Source organism: Motacilla alba, chromosome 6 (assembly GCF_015832195.1).
Source record: "Motacilla alba alba isolate MOTALB_02 chromosome 6, Motacilla_alba_V1.0_pri, whole genome shotgun sequence".
In the NCBI taxonomy this organism is placed as follows: domain Eukaryota; kingdom Metazoa; phylum Chordata; class Aves; order Passeriformes; family Motacillidae; genus Motacilla; species Motacilla alba.
This window is the reverse complement of record NC_052021.1, coordinates 18,115,086-18,136,839: the sequence shown is the minus strand read 5'-3', so window position 1 is coordinate 18,136,839 and position 21,754 is coordinate 18,115,086. Positions and strand designations below refer to the sequence as shown.

Below are 21,754 nucleotides of genomic sequence, written 5' to 3'. Positions count from 1 at the left end.
CTGACATGATTTCAGATCATTTTGGTTAGCCACACGGTAACTATTCTCTACACTTGAACCCTATGGACAACTGTGGCTTTGCAACATTTATTTATACAAATACTACACTGGCTTTCTCTGTAATCACCTCAGCAGGATCTTACACACACCTGAATGTCACAGAGTAAACACCACAGAGTAACTTCAGAATAACTTTGCAATCATAAAATCATTCAGAGCATACAGGACAACACAGATAAGACTAAGATACTTCCTGCCCACACTCAACTGAGATTAACGAGAGAAAAACCTGAGATGTGACAGATGACTCCCTCACTTGAGCAGTAAGCATTAGATAAGTAGCCCTATCTGTCACTGTCTCTTAAAGACTTAAAGGTGGACTTCTGCCAGATTTATGTAGTTTTCATTTGTACTTGGATGGCTTTCAGCAATCTCCTCACAATGCTAAGAAAACTGCATTAAAGAGTGAGAGGAAACAACAAAAAGAGTTCCAGAACAACGGAATTTTAACGACCAGTTAAAAGTCTTGCATATATACACATTTACACATGCATTTCCACACAAAGACTCTGCAAACAACTGTAGCTTAAAACATTCTCAAATACCACAAATTAATTTAAGTTCTATGAGGCCTTCTGGCCATTTAATATGCATGTTTCAGATTCTGCTACAGTCCTTTTTATTATCAGCTTTATTTCTACACACTTATTATTTTCAGGATGTTTATTGCAGAATGCCAGGCACATGCTCAGGGTATTAACTACACTCATCCTTCCCCAGAGTTGAAGGATTAACACTCAAAATGTTAAGAGATCTTCTCTTTGCTTACCAAATGCTGTCCATTCTTATTTCTGAACACCATGTAGCTGTCATGAAGCCTAGGATCAAAATGATGAATTGACTTACACTATATTAAAATTCATGCAGAGATGCAAAACCTGCATCTCTTTTTTTTTTATATATATATATATATATCTTCTGTTAAATAAACAGAAACTCAAAACTCCTTTGGGAGTGATCACATTAATTAGGATGGATAAATATAACCAGAACCTATAGCAGAAAATCTCTCACTGAACCTTGAAAATGTAAAATGTCAGTGCTTCAGAAACAGATTCTTGCACGGCTGTCTCCCCATTAGCCAAAGAAGGAGACAGGGACATCTCTGGATGGTAATTCATGGTTTCTTGGGGGCTTTTCTCTTTCTAACACATGATTTGTGAAGGGCTTCTGTAATTAGGCCCCTTGTTAAGTAGTCAAAATTGGGCAGAATCCAATGTTTCAGAGCCTCCATGCGAGACTAATGAGCCACTCTGTGTCCCTCAGAAAGTCAGTGAGGCACAACTCCACAATGCTAATCATTCATCCTCAGACTATGAAATATAAATGAATGTGTACTTTTTTATTGGCTGGAAATTGCTTCTCTGCAAAACGTTTGGAACACAGTAATGTTGATTGGCCAACATCTGTTAAAGTCAGTGCAAAGTTATGGTCAAATCTTTACCCATTGATATGGCAACTAAGTTTGTCCCTACAACTCCAATGTCAAGTTGACTGAAACTTTTTGTGTTTGATCTCTGCCATGTTCCATGCCTCTAGCTTGCTATCAAAAAAAAGCACTTAATTCTATGGTAAGTAGTATCCAGCACTGTAAGGCACATAGACAGGTTTCTGTGATTTGAGTCATTCAACAAGCTTTGAAAAAGTCACTGAGATTACCACAGCTATGTTAGAAGCTGAAGAATCCAGTTAAAAAACATGTGAAACTACCAACACCAAAAAAAGCTTAAAGCTTTTAGAGATCACTGAAGTAGAACATTAGATTCATAGTCAGAATTCATAGCTCCTTGGGCAGCCACAGTAGTGCAGGCTATGTATAAGAAGTTTCAATAAAGTAATTAGTTTTTGGACATTAAGGACTGGTGCTGAGTGGTACAAAGAGTCACCACTGCAGCCACATGGTCCTTTGCAGGATATCTTCCTTGTACTCCAAGGTTTTGTCCAGCTTCCTTCACAGAGAAACAAAACTTTGACACTTTGCATCTTGAAGCAAAAAGGCACAATGCACGTAGCAGGTAACGCTGTACCCGAATATCCTCAATCTTCTAACAAAGTCTAAGAAGAAGCTGTCAGCTGAAAATCTACCAGGAAGACACGCAAATGAAATGTCCTTCAAAAGCATCTGCACGTGTCCTTTAAAAGCATTCATGCATACATATGGTGCTATTTACATAGCAATTTTAGTTAGTTTCCTTAGGATAGTTTATCCCTGTATGATAGGAAGACTTAACCCATATTTACAGAGGAAGGAATTCTACCCTCAAAGCTGTCTTTACTCTTGCCCAGCTACCTAAGTAGTTACTTCTTTTCTGTAAACGTAAAAAAGTCCAAATTTATCCACAACTACAGGATCAATGCCCACTTCAGAGGAGTACAAACCACCCTGAGGCAAGTACACTTTTAGAAGTTCCCTTAAGCTTGTGCTAAGATCCACAGAGAGACATTCTTACTTTAGCTGCTCTAGCATGTCCAGACAATATGCTGTTTTCAGAAACTAAAAAAGACCTAGGATAATCCACAGCATTAAACTTGCATATGTAAATATTGAGGAGGAAATGTGAAACTGTACGCAAACCATTATTTCAGACCCACAGGCACATGCCATTAGAACACCACAGGCTGCATACTTTCAGTCAAAGGCAATACAGTACCACAACAGTAAGTGGAACAACCTAGTTTTGCTGAGCATTCCCAGAACAGTGCAAAAGGCCCAAGTACCTGTCTCAAATGGCCACCAGCAGACCAAGCAGCATCAGGTAAAATGCCTGGTTGGAGGCAATGTTTCTCCCTCCCTTGCCCAACTCTTCCAACACAGCACTTCAGTGAAATTGCATGCAAGAAGGAAGGTTTCACCTTCATTCCTTGAGCTCCACACTGGAATGAAGCAGCTGATGAGTACTAAAACTAGCTGAGCAAAAGGAAGCAGCATTTGCCCATTCAAGCTGTATTTTCCATTCAAATAATTGTCCCTGTTTCCCTGGGGAAAAGATGGCACACTGAACAGTAGTGTCAGATTGCAGATCCAGCTTGCAGACCATTCAACACTCCAGTCACAATGTGGTGGACCACTGACCTGGACAAGCATCCTAACACAGCAATTCCTGTGGCAGTGCATAGGAAGTTCTAACCAGACAAATCTCAAGCAATTTTTTATCTATATACCATTACATAGGAGATGCTCACTTGAACAGGCAATCTTAAATTCAAATTCTTGACTAGATTGCAACACACACATGCCATTTAAAAAGCTGTAGTTAGTTTTGCCTGTTAACCTGAGTGAATAATTGTGACACACCGGTGTAATCCAAGTTCCAATTACAAGTCTTTATCATCATCACTTTATCTGGAGATTTCAGATAGTTATTCATTACTCTGCTAGCAAAGGAGAAGAAATAAAATGGGCAGCTCTTTCCAAAGATGGGATTTCAGGTTTGGTTACCAAAACAATAAAGGCAGAGACACTTCCAGATATCCTTTCCTGCCATGACTACTAAAGTAGAACATTATACAGAATTAGAGGAGGTAATGCAACTCACTGCAAAAATCTTCAGTTTGCTCTGTGCAGATTGTTATCAAATCATTTAAACATTCAAAAGGGTCATTTCAGAATTACCCAGGAAAAAGGTGTGATGATTTCCCTTCAGCTTTCTCTCCCTGCCTATGGGACAGGCTATGAAACACCCTTCATGCTCCTATTTCTAACTTCTTTTATCTTTTAAATATTCAAGATAAAACCAGGTGCAATGCAAATTATACATTTTAGTTCACTTACCCTATGAATAATCCCAGCTGAATGAAGATGTTTGATACCACACAGCATTTGATAAAGAAGATAGGACATTCGTTCATGGTCCAGCTCCATCTGAATCACTTGGCAGAGATTTGCATCCATGAGCTCCATCACTATGTAGCTTACAAAGAAAAAAAAAGAATAATCAGATAATATTGCCACTTTACTGTATTCTCTCACTTGATCATCTTTTCATAAAATAAATTCTCAGCTTTAGCTCAAATCTGACTTACACATCTTGAAATTCTTCCAAGGATTTTTGTGGTGTGAACACATTCAGTAGGCCGATTATCTGCAGGGAGGGGGAGAGGAAGGGTAATTGTACCACAGCAATAACATAACTGCAGAGTCAACATTTCAAAACTGGTAACTATTATTCTGATATGAACCTCCTGGTATACACTGAAGCTCAAGATGCTCAGTAGCTCAATCAGGCCTAACATGATGTAAACAGATCAAAATGATTTTGAAAGCAGTATTTTTCCTCCACAAATCACATAATCTAAAGAGATTCTGTGTGTTAACAAGATGATATTCAAATCTTAAAACCTGAGTACCTTAGTCACTCTTCCCCTTCTTCCTACTTTCAGTTTGAAGACCTGGTAAGATTTTTTTTGGTACATGAGGAATAATAAAATTAAAACTCGATAAAGACTCCCTAAAAGATACCACTTTGCCACTGACAGAGCTGAAGAAACAACTTCATCCAAACAGAAAAACAGGTTCTTACAGATGCTTTAGGACATTTTGCATTAAGAATGGATGGGATGTACAGAAAGAGGTCAAGGTACTACTCATCAAGAATCAGGCAGGCTTGCAATAGTTTATCATCATACAAATTATGTTATTAGGTGGAACAGCCTTCAGTGAATCCACATATAAACCACCTGTGCAAGAAAAATTACAAAATTTCCCCAAAAAGCTAGAGTAACTTTCCTATGACACTCTTCATCCCTAGCAGCCAGGAGAAATTTTATCTTCCTGATAGGGGATTAAAAGAGAAGGTAAAGTAGACTGCACACATCTGACTCTGAAGGAAGAAAATGGTCAACACCAGCCTTCTGCAGTTCAATTCCAATAAATTAATCACTTATTTGCTTCCCATTTCTGTGATCTTGTCTACTGCACAGCTTCATAAATACCAGACAGCTACTGCGGTCACAATGTAAGATTCTAAACTCATTCCTGCACCAGGGAAAAAAAAAAGGTATTACAGCCTATTTCTTTTTTTCTCCTATGTGTCTAGCAGCAGGATGCACTTACCAGCCATGGTACTCTTATTTGACAGCTGCTTGTAAATTTTAGCAATATAATACTAAGTCCCTTGCTGAGAGTTTGAAGGAGGTATTTAAAGACTGGGCAGGTATTAAAACTAGTCAATAATAGCTCTTCTGCAAGACCCTTCTGTACTTATCATGGAGATGCAGCTACACAATGGAAATCTCCTCTGAAGTCACTTTCCAGACTTTCTCAGAGGATAACCTTCTGGTTAATTCTTCAAGATCTGAAGCAGGACTCTGCACTCACATTTTTGTGATTAACGCACTTCATAAGAACCAGCTCTCTGTAGGCTCTTTTAGCGTGGGTTTGGTTCTGAAACGGTCGGCTTAACTTCTTGATTGCAACATTCCGCTCAAGGATGGCATCGTAAGCTGCACTGTAATTAAAAATAACATTATTACATCTCTAGTGTCAAGGTCCTTTAAGCTGTGGCAGTTGCAAACATTTTCAGCTAATTTGTATCATGTCTGCAGAAACCCCAAATTTGCAGTGTTATCCAGCTTTAGGAATGTAACATAGCAAAGTGCTCTTGTGCTGAGTGATTCCAAATTTAAAAATATTTCCCAGCTTCAGAGCATTAACACATGACAATCTCTACAATATAGTGCAGTATTTCTGCTACCAAAGACACTGAGCTCTCGTCACTCACTGGCACTCAAGAACATACCATCTACAAAAGATCCAAAACACTTCAAACATAAAAAGCACATCAATTTTACATAAAATCTTCACACTAAAAGGGAGAAGGCAGGAAAAGTAGGTTATGAAAAGGTCCCATGCTTTCAATTATGTAGTTGCTTAATATCCTGATGACAATGACAGCATCAAAGTCAAGACAAAAAATGTGAAGAAAGCTTTAACCTCTAGATGTCACTGGCTTTAACTTGGTGAAAAAAACCAAAACATTTGGTTTGCAGAGTAATGCCAACATTGTCATACAATTCAGTGACACAGGCTGTTTAACTGATGAAGATTGCTGTTGGAGACAACTCCCTTACATATCACATTTCCAGGACAGAAAGGCATGGCTTGTTTTTCCTGTAAGAGCTAATACAACAGATGACTGCCATGCAGACTCAGGAAATATTTATCAGTTACTAAAAAAGTCTCAGCAGAGAAAATATTATTTTCTTGTCTCTTCTCAAGAATGGTTCTCCAATCTAACGAAGAATATCTGCCAGTAAGCAGCAGGTTCTATTAAATCCAATTCACTACACTAGGAAGTGGATTGTCTATGTAGTTTGTAGGCTTGAATGACTTCTAATTTATCATCAATAAAACCTCTAGACACTACTAAAGAAAAAAAATGGGAACAACATGTACTGGTCACTTTCTTTAATGCACATTTTCCACTATATCTGGAATTCCCCCACCTGCCCCAAAGATAAGGATTATTTTAGGAAAGGCAGCCAACGTGGGACTCCTGTTATAGTACTTAGGCTTCTGCATTCCCTGTACATAACAGCAGCCTAGAGCCTGTTCCAGTATCAGGCCATCTACTTAACATTCCTCCAAATCAAGTTTGATTAGTTACAACAACAACGAAAAGAAACAAATACAAACCATCACCACAGACAACAAAAACTCCAATCCAAAGAATTGCACTGTATGGAGACACATGAGCAAGATTTAATCACAGTCCTCATCAGGGTAAGCTGCAATTCAACTAAAAAGGTTTCCATTACACCACTAGCAGCAAATACAGAATGGACCTAGGTAATTTCATCATCAGTTTTGGGATCTTTGCTCTAGGAAGGGCAATACATTTGGAAAACAGGCAGTAATTTACTTATGATTGGCTATCAGAAGGACAGTAATAACATCTAAAGCTTTTATTGGCATTTTTATAGCAACTAAACAAACTAGTCAAGCAACTGTCTACATCCTCAGCATGTTAACACACAGGCAAACAAAATTCAGATCAGTTATTTTGTTGCTGCTAATTAATACCAGTAATCTTAATGCCCAAAGTTACCATTTCAAAAACAACTCTTTCTAGCATTCTTTCTTCAAATTTCCATTTGCACTTATTACAGTGTTTTATTAATCCTGCTAAAACATAAACATTAATTCAAAACCCACCTATATCACCTATTCTCTTTACACTGATCAGGAACAAGATCAAGGTAGTAAAGAGGACAGAATTGAGATTACGCTCTTACATAACTTTCTCTTCCTGATGCTTTTGTATTTTTATGTACCTGGTTAACATCTTAAGAGTTACAATAAACTGAAAAATTGGCAAGGTCCTGTGATATTTACATCCTTCTCAAACATTCAAAAAAAGCTTCCAGGAAGGTTAAGTCAACATTTCTCTTTGAGGCAATGCCACTGCACAGGAAATAGCGCTTACAAGCAGCTAGCTGTCAACAACTTAAATCAACTGGACACTTTTCAGTCCACACAGCAGAGCTCTTATTTAAAGAATGACATTGTCATGTCATACCTTCCCAACTGCATCAGACACTTCCATATGACAGCCAGCAACCCAAATGCTCACTCTTTGGTATCAAGGACTACTCAGATTGTGAAACAGACTCCTAACAAGCCATTTCAAGTAGTGCAAATATTTACAAGCAGCAAATACTATACAGAGTATGTCTGGCTTTTGTTTCACTGCAAGAAGTGTGATTTAGGATTAATTTCTCTATCCAGTTTCTTTTTCCCCCATTAATTTACAGGACTCAGCACAACTGGCTGAATTTGCACAGAAGGGCATCAGTTCTAAAGCTGAATAGGTCAAAAGGAACAGCAAGCCCTTGCTGAGGAAAAATGGTCACCAGTTATTAAAAGGTAATTCTCCACACTCTTGGCTCTGTAACATACAACACCTCAAAAAACTATGTTATGGAAACCTAAAGGTACATTTAAATTTAAATAAACCTTACCATACTATCCCTTGTGCTCCTGATCCTATTGGTTTCAAATTCTGATATCGTTTCAATACAGTGAAAGTTGAGTCTCCAATTTCAACGCTGTAGAAATTGTTGTCACGCTTGCTCCTGCTCATGACGGCAACTTGGTTAGTTCACTTCATCCAAATTTTGCTTCTGGCCTATGAAGACAAAAAATTGGAAAAACTAAGATTTTACAACTACATGTAACCTGACATAAGGCAAAACTCCTTTTAAGACACACGAGACACTTCCCAAATAAATCCCAAGTGCATGTGTAAGTTATTTCTAATGACTGCAGGAGTAAGATGGCAGGTGTTTGAAATGCTGTAATGGATGACAGAAAAATCTTAGATGGAAATGACAGAAGATCAAAAGGCAGGAAGCTCCACATCATCCAGAGAGCTCCAAGAGTCCTACCATCCCCCCCATACACGCATGTGCAGCAAGGGAGCAGGGCTTGGGCCAGACACTCTCCAGAAGCCCCATTCAACCTGAATTACTGCGTAATTCCATAAATAAAAGAGTGACAGAACATGAACAAGCCTTCCAGACATTGCATTCATTAAAATACACTTGGTCACAACCACCAGGAATACCTGACACTGATATGGAAACACATACAGTCAATTGAAGACAGAAAAGGAAAACTGGCCTTGCCAGACATCTTTCATGAGGAAAAGTAATAATCACAGAACAAAGTAAGGAAAAAGGATGTATATTCCACACAGTCCTTTCATATTGTAATTTGCTACACATTCAAAACTGTAAAATATGCTTGCCAATATGTACAAGGAAACTTGTATTTACTAGCCATTTTATAATTCATAACAGTATTTTAGTATGCAGCAGCATATAAAAGAATTTTTACTAATAATATGAGGAAGGAGGAAGAGATATCCCTAAGTGAGGAAGGAGTGTCTCCACTTGTTACATTCTCTTTCCTTTTTCTGCAGCCCTACACAGTGCTCATCAAAAACTATCAGTCTGTACTATGACAGCAAGAGGTACAGTCTCTCTCTTCATTTTAAATGCATGCTCTCCTGGCATAAAGCAGATTTACTCAGTGCTTCAGATGACATGGAGTCAATTCTCAGAAAAGCCATTTCTCCTTGCACATTCTGTGTGGTGAGTGTGGGATGTAAATAAGCCATTTGGATGTAATGCACTCAGATCAGCAAAGAGGTCTGAGAAATTACATATGCCTTACCCCTGCCTCCAACCCTCTGGCATTTCATCTGGCCATTAATTACAGCTTCCTCAAACTGAACCAGCCCTGACATCCATCTCCTCTGCACCTCTTGCCTCAATGTCTCCTAAGTTCTACACATTTTTTCCATCAACCACGGAGTGTCAGCCTCTCATTCCATAACCACGCTTACTTCCACTCAGTGCTTTGCTCCCACTCAGCTCAGAACCCATTGTAATCCCCCTTTCTTCATCTCAGAGGAAGCATCCTCACAAACATCTGGTCCTGCCTAGCTCTGTGAACACAGTTCACAGAAGAAGGCCAAATACTTATTTTTTTCCTATCTGTTAATTTACAGTGACTAGTCTAAGGAAGCCTAGCTTCAAAGATCCACAACACCAAAAATCCTATATTTAAATATTAAAGCAAGTCTAAATTCAGAAACTGTCAGGCTTTAAAGATTCTTACACAATGTATGCGTGCCATGTCCTTCATTAAAACATGATTAAGCTATATCAGATAAATTCACCTGTCTGAAATTTGACATTTTGTTCCATTTTTCTAGCAATTCTGCAGAAGCACAGATGGAAAGAGAGGGAGGATGGAGACTCCAGATTTCTATTATTAATGAAGAAACTAATAATGCATTTGTCCCATTAACTGTCAACTTGCTGGAATGTTGTCAACTGTCAGCACAGAAAGAATCCCACAAAAGACTTCAATTTCCTCTCACACATCAAATATTGTGCTTTTCATTGAAAATACTGTGCCTAAATAAATTACTCTACATGGTAACCTTCTACTGGCAGCCCGCAGTCAGTCAAGAGAAGGATATTTCAAAAGTGAATTCTAAGATATTCCTGTGCGGCTACTACTTCTTCATACTGCCCTAAGCATTATTTATCCAAGGAAGCACAACAAAAATGCAGGAATTGAAAGTAACACTATGTCCAGAGTGAAATCCCCTAAGGGATCTGCAAGGCTGCATGCAAGTTTTATTCTGAATTCACTAACAGCAAGTACAGTTCCACAGCTCTTCAGAAGACTTCAGGTGGTCAGCAACTTCCACTCCTCAGTTCTGTACAGCCTGATACAGTTGTAAAAACAAACATGGATGCATTGAACATAATGCTCCATGAAAATGCAAGCAGCATTTATCTATGAAAGGATCATGGCTAACCTTAAAAAGTATGCACATTTTAAATTGTTTCACTGACACTTCCTCCTTCACAACTGAATAATACTAAGAACGAAGTCTGACCAAAAGTCTTCATCCAACTATAAAATAAGCATATTTAAAACAGTAAAGAAACCATGTATAGCATTGTTCATACCCAAATATATACATATTTGTCATTTGCTTCTGCTTCAAAAAAGGCATGTACCTTTAGCATGTCTCAACAAGATTGTTCTTTATAAACTTGCTGACTTCAAGATATCTAGAAGACAGCATAATGCTGTATTTCAACGCTACATTTTGTCTCTAATACAGAAAACACTCAATTTATTAATCAAGATACAGGACAATGTATGGACAGTAAATGTTAAAAAGTTTTTCCAGTACAGCCTAAATAAATTGGAGAAACAGATGGGTTTGGGATAGAAAGCTACCACGGGAAAGGGAGGAGCTAATTCTTAGTTCATATAGCTTTCAATTTAAAAGCCCTACTGAAGGTGTGTTAAAATGCTTAGAAAGGGTCAAATTTAAAAAAACACAAAAAAACCCCACAAAAAAAACCCCAACAAAACACAAAAACTTGGAGTAGAGAATTATATAAACAACAGAAATATATTTGGCAAACTTGTCTTTGCAGAGTGTATAAATTGATTTCTTTAGAAGGCAGAGAGAGATGGCTTGATACCCATTCCAGACCCTGTTTCATTCAATGCTTTTTACACACACAATACCATTGGTCAGTGCTCTAAAGGGACCTCCAGAGTAAGGGAGCTTTAACTCTGAAGGGCAGGCTCCGAAGTGCAATGAACGTCAGGAGTTTGGAGCAGAGCTGGCACCAGCGCGGCTCCATCGAGGTTCCCAGCTGTGCAGAGCCCCTGGGACCGACGGTCACCAGGCCTCATCGTGTCATTCTGGCTGCACTTGGCCAATATCAAATCTTACTTTTAAAAATCAGTCCAGGCTCATCTGCACTAGAACTCCAAGAACTTCAGCTGAAACAGCAGGCAATTAAAAATTTGCTCAGCTCATGGGCTTCTGATTAAGCACAGCAAATTTATGTATCCACCGTAAGAAATTAATTGGAAAACCACGTGCTCTCCCCAAGATATCTGAGTATTTACCTTCTGCACAGCACCACCATGAAACAGTATTTTCTTGGCTATGACACCGGCTGGTCTTCACATCAAATACAGACCAAGACAGAGCTTTTGAAATTGGAGATCACTTTGAAAACCACACATATAATTATGCACAAGGTTACTTCACCTAGACAGTGACCTGAATGCATGCATTCCAGGTATACAGAGGAACAGAAAGGGAACAGGTCTTGTGAAAGAAAGCCTCTCTCACTCCAAATAAGAGCACAAAATATTTTATAACCTCTTCTGCACTTCCCCATCACTAGAGATACTGACAACGAACAGGAAAGCTTCAAAGACTCTATTAAAAACTGACAAAACCCATACATTTGAGAGGCATCTCTCCTGTTCAGACAAAGAAATGGAATCCCAGTGATATTTCTCCTACTAGGGACATGGAAACAGAATAAGCCAGAATACTGCCAGCTTAAAAGGTGGAAAAACATTTGTGCAGCTCAGTCTCTAAGACTGCTCTTAAGTGCAGGTTTCTACCTTCATTAGACAACACAACATGAAAATCCAGAATTCATCCTATGCTATAATGCATAATCTCTTTCTCTAGGACTATCCTTTTATGTAAGAAATTATACATACTCAGCTTATTTCTACTTCAGTGAAGAAGTACAGCTGACAAGATATTTTCATATCCAAGTACCCTGAAATACAATAAAACATAAGAAATGAGAAAAACCAGAGATGGGAACAACCATCATTAACTACAAGTTTTGCATCAAATCAAACTTGGTTTTCATGATCATGACTTCTAAAGCAATCCTCTCCTAAACAAGCAAGGATCAAGTGGGCTAAGTCTTGGAAGAAACTTTGGATGCTAAGCCAGCAAACAGTCTTTGGGACAAGACATGTCTGAGGTACAACACAAACACCAACTAACAGCAATCTGTCTACATTTGCTGGCACAACTGCTCTACAGAGAAAGATTACTACAGGAGCTGCTCAGAAGTAGGACTGACAGAAAATGAAGACCATGACAGTCAAAGAGATACAGAAATGGAAGAAGGCATTTTAAAATAAAACAATTACATATATTAACACATTAAATATAATCAATGTAATATAACAACATAAACTACCTATCAATGATGATTCAATAACTCTATTTAGAAGGTATCTAACACCATGAAAATGAATGTTCTGTAGGAATCTGTGGCTGACCTAGAAAAATCCAACAGTTCTTCAAGTATATGCTAGTTTGCTACTGAATGCAAAACAAATGGACAGTGTACATAAAGCTCTTGCATTAATGACTCTTATTTAATTTCTTTGTGAAAATACAGTTCATACATAGCTGATTTGTATGCATCATGTGTTTTTGAATGCTTGTCTGGTTTTCAGCTGTCATGTTTAAAGGTATCTGGATAGCTGCTAAATGGATAGTGCAAACACAGCCTAGTTTTACCATATGCTTGCTTCAAAGGCTTAAATTTAGAAAACAAAAGAATTGTTTCTAAAGGTAACTTCATAGCTCATTCAGTTAGTCTCAGTAACAATTATGGTTTTAATGGTTTGTTTGTCCATGCTGCCCTCGAAACTGAATGTTGTATTTTGCAATACTTCCAGCTCTGGTAAATATTAATGCAGATAGAGCATTTGGAAAAAGGAGCTAACATTAGCAGGATGAAAACTGCAGCAAGAATTACTAACCTATTACAAATGCCAAAGATGTCTAAAAGTCTGAAGCTTATTCTAAAATGGGAATATTCTCACTGATGACTCTAGGATTTGCATGGCTTTCAAACTATGCTTTCACAGATCAGATGGTTTTAAGCTGAACAACCTCCACCTGCCTGAACCACTCCTAATGCTGCCATGTGTTTAAGGAGGCCTCCAGCTGCTGTGCCCGGGCAGTGCCTCTCCCTCCAGCCACTGCACACCTGCATTACACAGAACGCTGCCTGCTCACACCGCTCACAGGACAAGAGGCACAGCACAAACGGAAAGTCTACAGCTCTGATCTCAGGAGCTATTTTCTGCTTGCAACTCTTAAACAAAACCACAAATATACTGAAGTGATTCTTGTATAGCTCAGGTCACAAGCACAGTGCAGCTACATTTCTTAAAATAACTACATTTTAACATATCTTTTGTCCACCAAGAAGTCAAACTTCACTTGTTACAGATTCAGTAAAGCAAAGGTGAACACTAGATCTCAGTGTTCACCAGCAGAAGAAGTACTGAGGCTGGGGAAACCTGCATAAACATGACAAGGGCACATTTAGATTTCTATGTTATGACTTGCCTACTGCTTTCAAGTTCAAAGAGAAAAGGGTAGTGTCACTCCAGTTTGCTCAAAGACAAGAAATTTAAGGCACATTTAATTTTTTTTTACACTTTAGGAGAGTTACATTTTTATAGCCATTTATACATGGACAATTCAAAGCCAATTACTTGATATCCCAGAAACTGTTGAGTATTTAACAATAAACAGATGGCTTTCTCCACTAAAGATGGTAATTTCAGAAAAGATGACAGGTTTGGTATCAACAAATAAATTTAGGTATAAAGCAAAATATTCCTGAGTACACAACAGCAAATGAAACTTAATAAAATGTAATACGGGCTGTTTAAATCAAGGAATTACTTCACTGGTTTGGCAAACATTGTTGCCAGATTGATAAATCTCTTGTAGAGACACAGAGCCCTCTGCGTTAATCTAACTGTCCTCGGTACAATTTAACAGGGAACAACTACGTAAAGTCCTAAATTAATAAATAATGGCCAAAATCCACTTATATGAATGCAACCTTTGCTATAATTTAATGTTGCAGTTTACAGCTTCAAATAATGACTAACAACATGCTCCCGCTGGATCACATGATGACTTTTTCCAGTCATCTAGGAAACCAGATATAGTTTTCTTCATATGTATCTGCCATCTCATCTTATTAAGATAGTCAGTGTAATTGAGGAGTCTACTAGAAGGGGAGGACACACAGGGAAACAAACCACCCCCTTCTCCACTCCAGTAGTCTTTTCTTGGCCAGTGGTCACCTTACAACAGTTCCCATAGAACAGATGATAATCTATTTGAAGGTAATTGCAATGGACTGAACTTAATTATGCACTCCAAAAGTCACCTTTTACAAAGGAGGCCCTTTTACAACAAGGAGGTACCTACTACTTAAACAGCACAGGTGTCTGATAATCTGATTTTAGTCTTCACAACTGATGTCTTTGCCCAGATTCCAGTTCTGTTTGGAACAGACAAGTAATCCTATTATCTTACATAGGGGGAGCTTTCTTGCAATGCTCAGCTCCAGATATAAGTATATAAAAACCATAGAAGGCCTCAAGAGCCACAAGGTCCTCAGAGTTTTCACCCTGATTACTGGTGACTGAAGAGTTTTTTCCAGATCCTGAATCAAAACAAAAATAAATATTTAAAATTTACCAAGGAGAACATGAAGACAAAAATAACAACAAGGCAGAGCCTGAATTAGTAGAGGAGATTTGGGTGGTTTTTAACCCCATCTGTAACATATGCAATGAGGATGATGCAGGAGATTAGAATCCAAGTACCTTGAGGATGAACTGTGGATGTTCTAGGGAAACACTAGAGGTACTGATAAAGGCTATTCAATTTATTGAAAATTCTTCAACAGACTCCATGCTCAGCCCTCTATTTTTTCCTCTTACAAAAATAGTGAACTTTTACCTTTTATACTGCTGTAGGAGAATCTGAGGGGCAGGAAAGGAGAAAACTTCTTCATGGAAAAAAAAAAAAAAAGCAACTTTTTCTTTTTAATCTAAATTACACTTAGAGAGCTTCCTGCATCTTAGATCTTCCCCACCCTAATATTTATGTACTTTATAAAGTACAATAGAAGGGGGCAAAATGAGTCAACAAAATTTCCTATCTACTGAAAGCCAGCTTCCAGCTCAAAGACAGACTAGAAGTCATCAAAGAAACATACAAAAAAAGAGCTATCCATTTTTTTCTATGCAAAAAATGCATGTTCTGTTTTTCAACTTAATTCAACTGACCTGCTGCTTTTTTCAGCCACTTCAGTCAGCCCACAAAGGGGTTGTGCCAGCAGCTACAGCACCTTGGTAAAGCACAGGTAAACAGCCTGATCCCCAACCACCACTGGGAGCTTCCTTGTTTGCTTTGAAGGGAGGGACATGAGAGGGGAATTATTACTGACAGCCAGGCAAGAGGAACATACTTATTTCCCAAGCAGAGCTTCCAGCAGCAGCTGCTGGCAAATGCAGCCCCTTGAGTTTTCCCTTTTCAGGCTGTTACTCGCCCTCTGGTGAAAAAGCCAATTTCACTGACACTGAGGACACACATGTTCTGCAGTGTCACTGAAGCAGGGATGCCCCAGGGATTATATTTGCAGAGTCAGTCATACAGATAGGAGCTTGCGCTTCCCCTGTCAAGACTTCTCTGATCAACACTATAGCATCTAATCAAAAGTAAATGTTTCCACTAAAGATTGTGCTATTTTGAGAACCTCACCCCAAATGGTTTCAATACTCGCAATAAAAGGTTAATAACAAAATCAGGAGTGAGCTCAAACACCTAATTTTCAACATAATGTTTTTTGCACCAGTGTTGGAACTCCCTGCATCAAATTCCATTCAAATACCATTCTGCCTGAAATAGCAATTGCTCACAGGTGCAGTCACCAGTGCCAAAATATTAACAGCTCAACCTGAAATTAGGGAAACCTGAAGTTGGAGATAGGGATTTTTGTATAACACAACTGGAACTTGAGCTTTTCCACTTCCATGTCTCAAGTACCTTGGAACAGTCTGGTACACTGTCAGAAGTAACTAAAGACTCAGAGGCTGTTCAGCTATAAAGAAAGACCTCCGACTGGCAGCAATAAAATTAAGACTAACTAGCAAAATACTGATACTGTATAAATAAGTAGTGTAAGATCACATGCAAACATGCAGAAAGCCACAAGAAACAACTCCTGTTGCTAAACACTGCTCCAGGTGAGCCATTTCCTGGCACTGCTGGTACAGCTGGAAGGGACAGAACCACCAAAGGTCCACCAGTGATTTCACACGCTGCTCCCCGTGGAGCACAGGCAGAGTCAGCACCTCCACATCACATTTCCCTCAGAAGCTCAAAGCAAGCATTTATGCAAACCAAGTACAACATACCAGTGTTTTCTCATCCTGCCTGCTGAACAAGGGGCAGCGGAACTGCTGAACCTGCATTCACAGCTTCTGAATACTCCCTATATAAAAATCAATATCACCACATATTTCTAAAGCCAATTCTCATATTGCAAAACATCTCTTGCAAAACACCCAAAATAACACAATCATTTCTGGTATCACTAAAACATTAGCTTTGTTTAACATCAAATTCAAGTCAACTGAGAAATGAATTCTTTACAGTCAGATAAAACACATCACACACCTTGCACAAGCAGGATAATGAAGAACCAAGTAACAAATGCACCACAGTAAATTACTTACAAACAATGTCAGTTTTGCAGTGATTCTCTTTTCAAAAGAGATATTTTTTGGTTTTTATCAGTAAACTTCCTATTGAGAGGATTAATCCACCTTCTTCCTTTTGCACCTACATTTCTCTACAATCTAAGACATTGTCCCATAATGTCATTAGTCTATAAATTACAGCCCCTTTTACTAAAAAAAAAATACTAAAAAAATGCATCTAATAGTCATTCACGAAGAGTTAAGGCACTATTTGTTAATGGCACAGGACAATCAAAGAGACTGCCATAAAGCACAGGAAAAAAGCCACATGGGCTGTATGTTTCTGTTTACCTTACACACACATTACCTAAACCAGGCAGGTAACTGATTCACTTCTGGCACTTCGAGCTAGTCAGTTTTATTTCTCTTCTACAACACTGACTAAAGCAGCTGGTCACAGAAGAAATTATCCACACTTCTGAGTTAGGGCCTGCCACCCAATTAGGTAAAACACACATTATAGCCACCAGCAGCTCTAACTTCATCACATGGGAAGTTAAACAAAATTAAGATTAAGAAAATAGAAAAATGAGAAGTCAAAATACAGAGACTTAAAGTAGCCTGAGGGCAAAGAAAGAAAGCTAAATAAGTGAACGCATGATATCAGCTCCATGAAAAGGTGAAAATTTGTGCTTGCTTATCTACCATTCCTTCAGCCATTTCCCTCTCCCCTCTAAGCAGCAAGAGTCTGCCAGTTTGTGACAGGGAAATGAAACCTCACATTTCTTCATCAAGTACTATCCAGATTTCTAGGTTTCTGAAATATAATATCTTTAAAGGTACATAATCTAAACATGAAGCTATCGCTAGAGAAAGACACCACCATAAATACTTAAACCCCCTGAAAGTTGCATTAAGAGTTAAAAAGCTTAAGAATTGCCCAAACTTTATCTGTGGCTTTCAAGTTGATTTTGGTAATAGACACAGTCCTGGTGATCCAAATTCAGCAGCAAGTAAGACAGCAACACTTGTAATTTCCCAGCACTTCTCACCTCCTACAACACAGCTGCTCTGGAATACCAGTGCACCCTCTCTGGAAAACCCTCACCTGTGGCCAATAGCACTTAACTAATTCTTACCAAGTTACAGATCACTTCTAATCTAGTTTACTACAGTGCCACTCTGCTGCAATATGGTATCCTGTATTACATGTTTTCCAGGGGGCTGTATTTTGTGATAAGGCTACATGTGACACAAAGTTTAACACAGGAGATTGTACAGTGAAATTATGTATTCATAATGGAATACACTGCAGAGTTCATATATTCTTAAATATTCTTGTTTTATTAAGTCATTAGACATCAGCAGAGACTGTTTTAGAAAAGTATCTTCCATTCCCTTTAAAACAGGTTTTACATTCAAATGCCAGGAGGCTGTAAATGAGGCAGGCTGCAGCATGCAGTTCTCACCAGCCTGTAAACTGGCATTTCTCATGATGCAGATTCTCATCCTACCTTTCCTCTTGACTTTTTTTATTGACTCCTGAACCGTGACTTTAATTAACCATGAAGAAATTTATTAGGTAGCATTTTTCTAAAGCAAGCATTATCAGAATGAGTAGTGCTACATCTACAGAAAAAATACCACTCTGCAAACTCTGCTGTGCTACATTTGATAGGAGAGCATCTCTACAGCTTCTTCAGTGTAATGTCATATGAAGCTCCACTACAGATTGGTTCCATGATGAATCCTATTATCACAACATATGATAATATTAAGATGTTGTGTCTTCCAGGTCAGTTTTGTCACAGAAATCATAAACCACAATAGCTTCAACAAAAGAAAACTTGTGTAACTCCACATTTTGGTAAAGAACTGTTATGACAACAGATTAAAAGACTATTCTTAGCAAAACTCTCAGTTGCAGAAATAATAGGATAAGACAAGGATCTTCCAATTCCTTAATCCTTTTTCAAAAAGAAGATTGTAGAAAAGAATGGTAAATGGGGAGAAATCAAGATATGCATGTTTTTCAAAGCTTAAAATTTTCAGGTTTATTGCAGGGCACTATTTGTCAATTTAATTTGTTTTGGTTTTTTGTAAATACTGCTCTTGAAATCTGAAATCAGTGAAAATTCAGTAAAGCAACAGTTCAACAAACTCTTCTATTTTAAGCATCCGATTTAACTGTCAGAAGTGCAATCTTAAGTGCCTGCTGCTGGACCCAGAAAACACTTTTAATCATAATCATGCCTAAACCATGACTGAAGATACTGCATTCTAGGGAATGTCATTCCATGTTGCTTTACGAAGCTCCCTTTTCGCACACTCATGTGTCATGTCAACTTACTCAGGTACTTGAAAAAACTTAACCATGGATAACTTGAAGTTGACAAGAAAAGAATAAATTACTAATCTGGGCACAACACTGTTTCAGCTGACTACCTAAGGGAGAGCTAACTCCCACTATTCCACAAAGGCCTGCCATCATATGGTAGCTCTTTGCACATCCAATGACCACTGGCAAAGCAACAAAGAGGCAGACCATCAGCAAAATAAAACAGTGAATATAACTCAGAGCGCTTCCATGAGATCTGCACTAGTTTAGAAGCAAAATCCTACCCTGAGAGTAATCCTGGAGTGGGAGGAAATGCTTGTAGTTTAACCTCTTTTTGCAGAGGAAAAAAAAGCATATAAAAGCTAAATGTTTCAGCAAAAACAAAATTAAATGGTTCTTTAATTGTTTTAAAGGACAACAGCAAACAAAAGATACCAAGTGACCTCAAATAGTAATTAAATATCAGTGATCAAGAGGACAATAGCTATAGAACATAAGAGGAAGGAAGGATTTGGGTAACAGCTGGGAAAAAAGTTTTCCAAATGTTTTAAAACTACATTAATTTTAACTTTTAATCCCAGCTACAAAAACTTAGAATCCAATTATGAATGTGCTACTTTCGTTAATTCAGGCATTTATCTGTGAAATACAAGCAGATTAATGTGCTATGAAATCCTGTTTAAAGTATTTAGCATAAAATACCTCTATAATAAGAGCTTTAGAATGGAATGAAAAACTCCAACACATGACAACTTCAGCACTAAGAATTCCTTCAGAGATACCTCTTGTAACACAATACAATACATTGCACAATAATTTCTTGGGAGTGAGGTGGGGAGGAAGGCAGCACAATACAAAATATAGCAACTACTTTCTGGGTAATTTGTAGGAAACTGCACCAATAATTACTAATAACAATAGTCTGTTCTGTTGTCCCATTTCTCTTAGACTTCAATAGTGCCTGATGCTCTGCCCCAGTGTATGGGGTTTGCATGGCCAGGTCTTGCTAGCAGGGGGACTACAGGGATGGTTCTGTGAGAAGCTACCAGAAGCTTCCTCCACGTCCAGCAGAGCCAATGCCAGCCGGCGCCAAGACGGACACGCCGCTGGCCAAGGCTGGCCCAGTCAGGAGTGATGGGACACCTTGTGCCAGCAGCTTGTACTGGGCCTGGCTGAGCTGGAGCTCCTTTTCCACAGCAGCCCTCACAGTGCTGTGCTCTGCACTGGGAGCTACAAAGGGGTTGATAACGCACCAGAGTTCTGGCTATTACTGAGAGCTGGCAGCATCTGCTCTCCAACACTCCCCTCATCAAGGGACTGGGTGTGGGCAAGATGCTGGGAGGGCACACAACTAGGCCAGCTGACCCAAATTAAAAAGAAATATGCCTTACCATATGGCAGAAGTTCCAAAAAATAGGAAGAGTTTGAGAATTTCCATTCTTTAAATAAGAACATTAGCCTTCAGAAGCACTGCTGTGCACCGTACACTAGCGCTGGTGGATATGCCTACGAAGAGTTGTGATGAGAAATTTTCTGAAGAAAACTAAGGAAGAATTTCAAATAAACTAAAATAGGGGGAGAATAAAGTATCCCTCATCACATCAAGGTTTTGTGATTTTCCCACAATGCCATGGTAGTATTAACAAAAGCTTTTTATGCCCAATATAATCTTATTATAAACTGAACTGTCTTTTTTCTTCTTCCACCATCTTGACACTTAAGTGGCACAAGAACCTTGTAACAAGGATGAGTTTTGTACTGCTGCAACTGTGCAAATAAAAGTCACCCACTGCTGGAAAGCTTCACCGCTCATTAAATGAGCCACTGCTGTGCACAAGGACCTTCCTCTTACTGTGTGTCTCCCGAGTATTCACTTCTTGGCATGAAATTAAACAAGTGAACCTAGCCCACACCTTTCTAATAAACCTTTTTAGTTTATCATGTTACTACTCTTCCTTCTGTGAAGGTGACCAGGATGTTTATCACCACCCAAAACACAATGAACGATCCAGAATTTACCAAGATTTATGCTGGCTGGCCATGGCATTCGCTTTTACCGTTTCCACAGTAAAACTTAACATTAGGATTACATCTTCAAAACCGTGTATTTTTACATGGTACTGCAAGTAAGCATTGTGACTAGTACTTACTCCAATATCATCTTAGGTGTTAAAGCTACTAAAGAATACATCTAGGATTCTCAAATATGTGCCATCCCTAACACCAGATTTCCTATACAATTCTTTCAAGAGTCACACATGAGCAGCTGCATTCACATATTAAAATACTACAGGTTCATACCAGGACAGCTGCTTTGTTAAGATACAAAACACTTACTCTGGGTTGTAACTGCCTTTATTGATCACCACACTTTCACTAAGACCTCTGGTTGGTTTTGCTAAATAGACAAATATGTAAAAACTTAGAGAAATAACTGAGATGCGGGACATCTTCTCAAGGCAGCAGAA

General features: G+C 38.5%; 1 protein-coding gene across 6 annotated transcripts in view; it reads right to left on the bottom strand.

The window, feature by feature from the left end:
• Positions 1-21,754, bottom strand: part of MAPK8 (mitogen-activated protein kinase 8) — a 41,866-nt gene that overhangs the window by 15,432 nt on the left and 4,680 nt on the right. For 4 of the 6 annotated variants that reach the window (XM_038141269.1, XM_038141270.1, XM_038141265.1 and 1 more), the window contains exons 2-5: positions 8,020-8,186; positions 5,378-5,507; positions 4,084-4,142; positions 3,833-3,971 (exon numbers count right to left, since the gene is read on the bottom strand). In XM_038141269.1, the coding sequence (XP_037997197.1) occupies positions 3,833-3,971; positions 4,084-4,142; positions 5,378-5,507; positions 8,020-8,141 (450 nt within the window). In that variant the 5' untranslated portion in view covers positions 8,142-8,186. Of the gene's footprint in view, positions 1-3,832; positions 3,972-4,083; positions 4,143-5,377; positions 5,508-8,019; positions 8,187-11,512; positions 12,089-12,124; positions 19,777-21,754 lie in introns of those variants that run through there. The other 2 variants (XM_038141267.1, XM_038141266.1) reach the window with 2 other exon arrangements.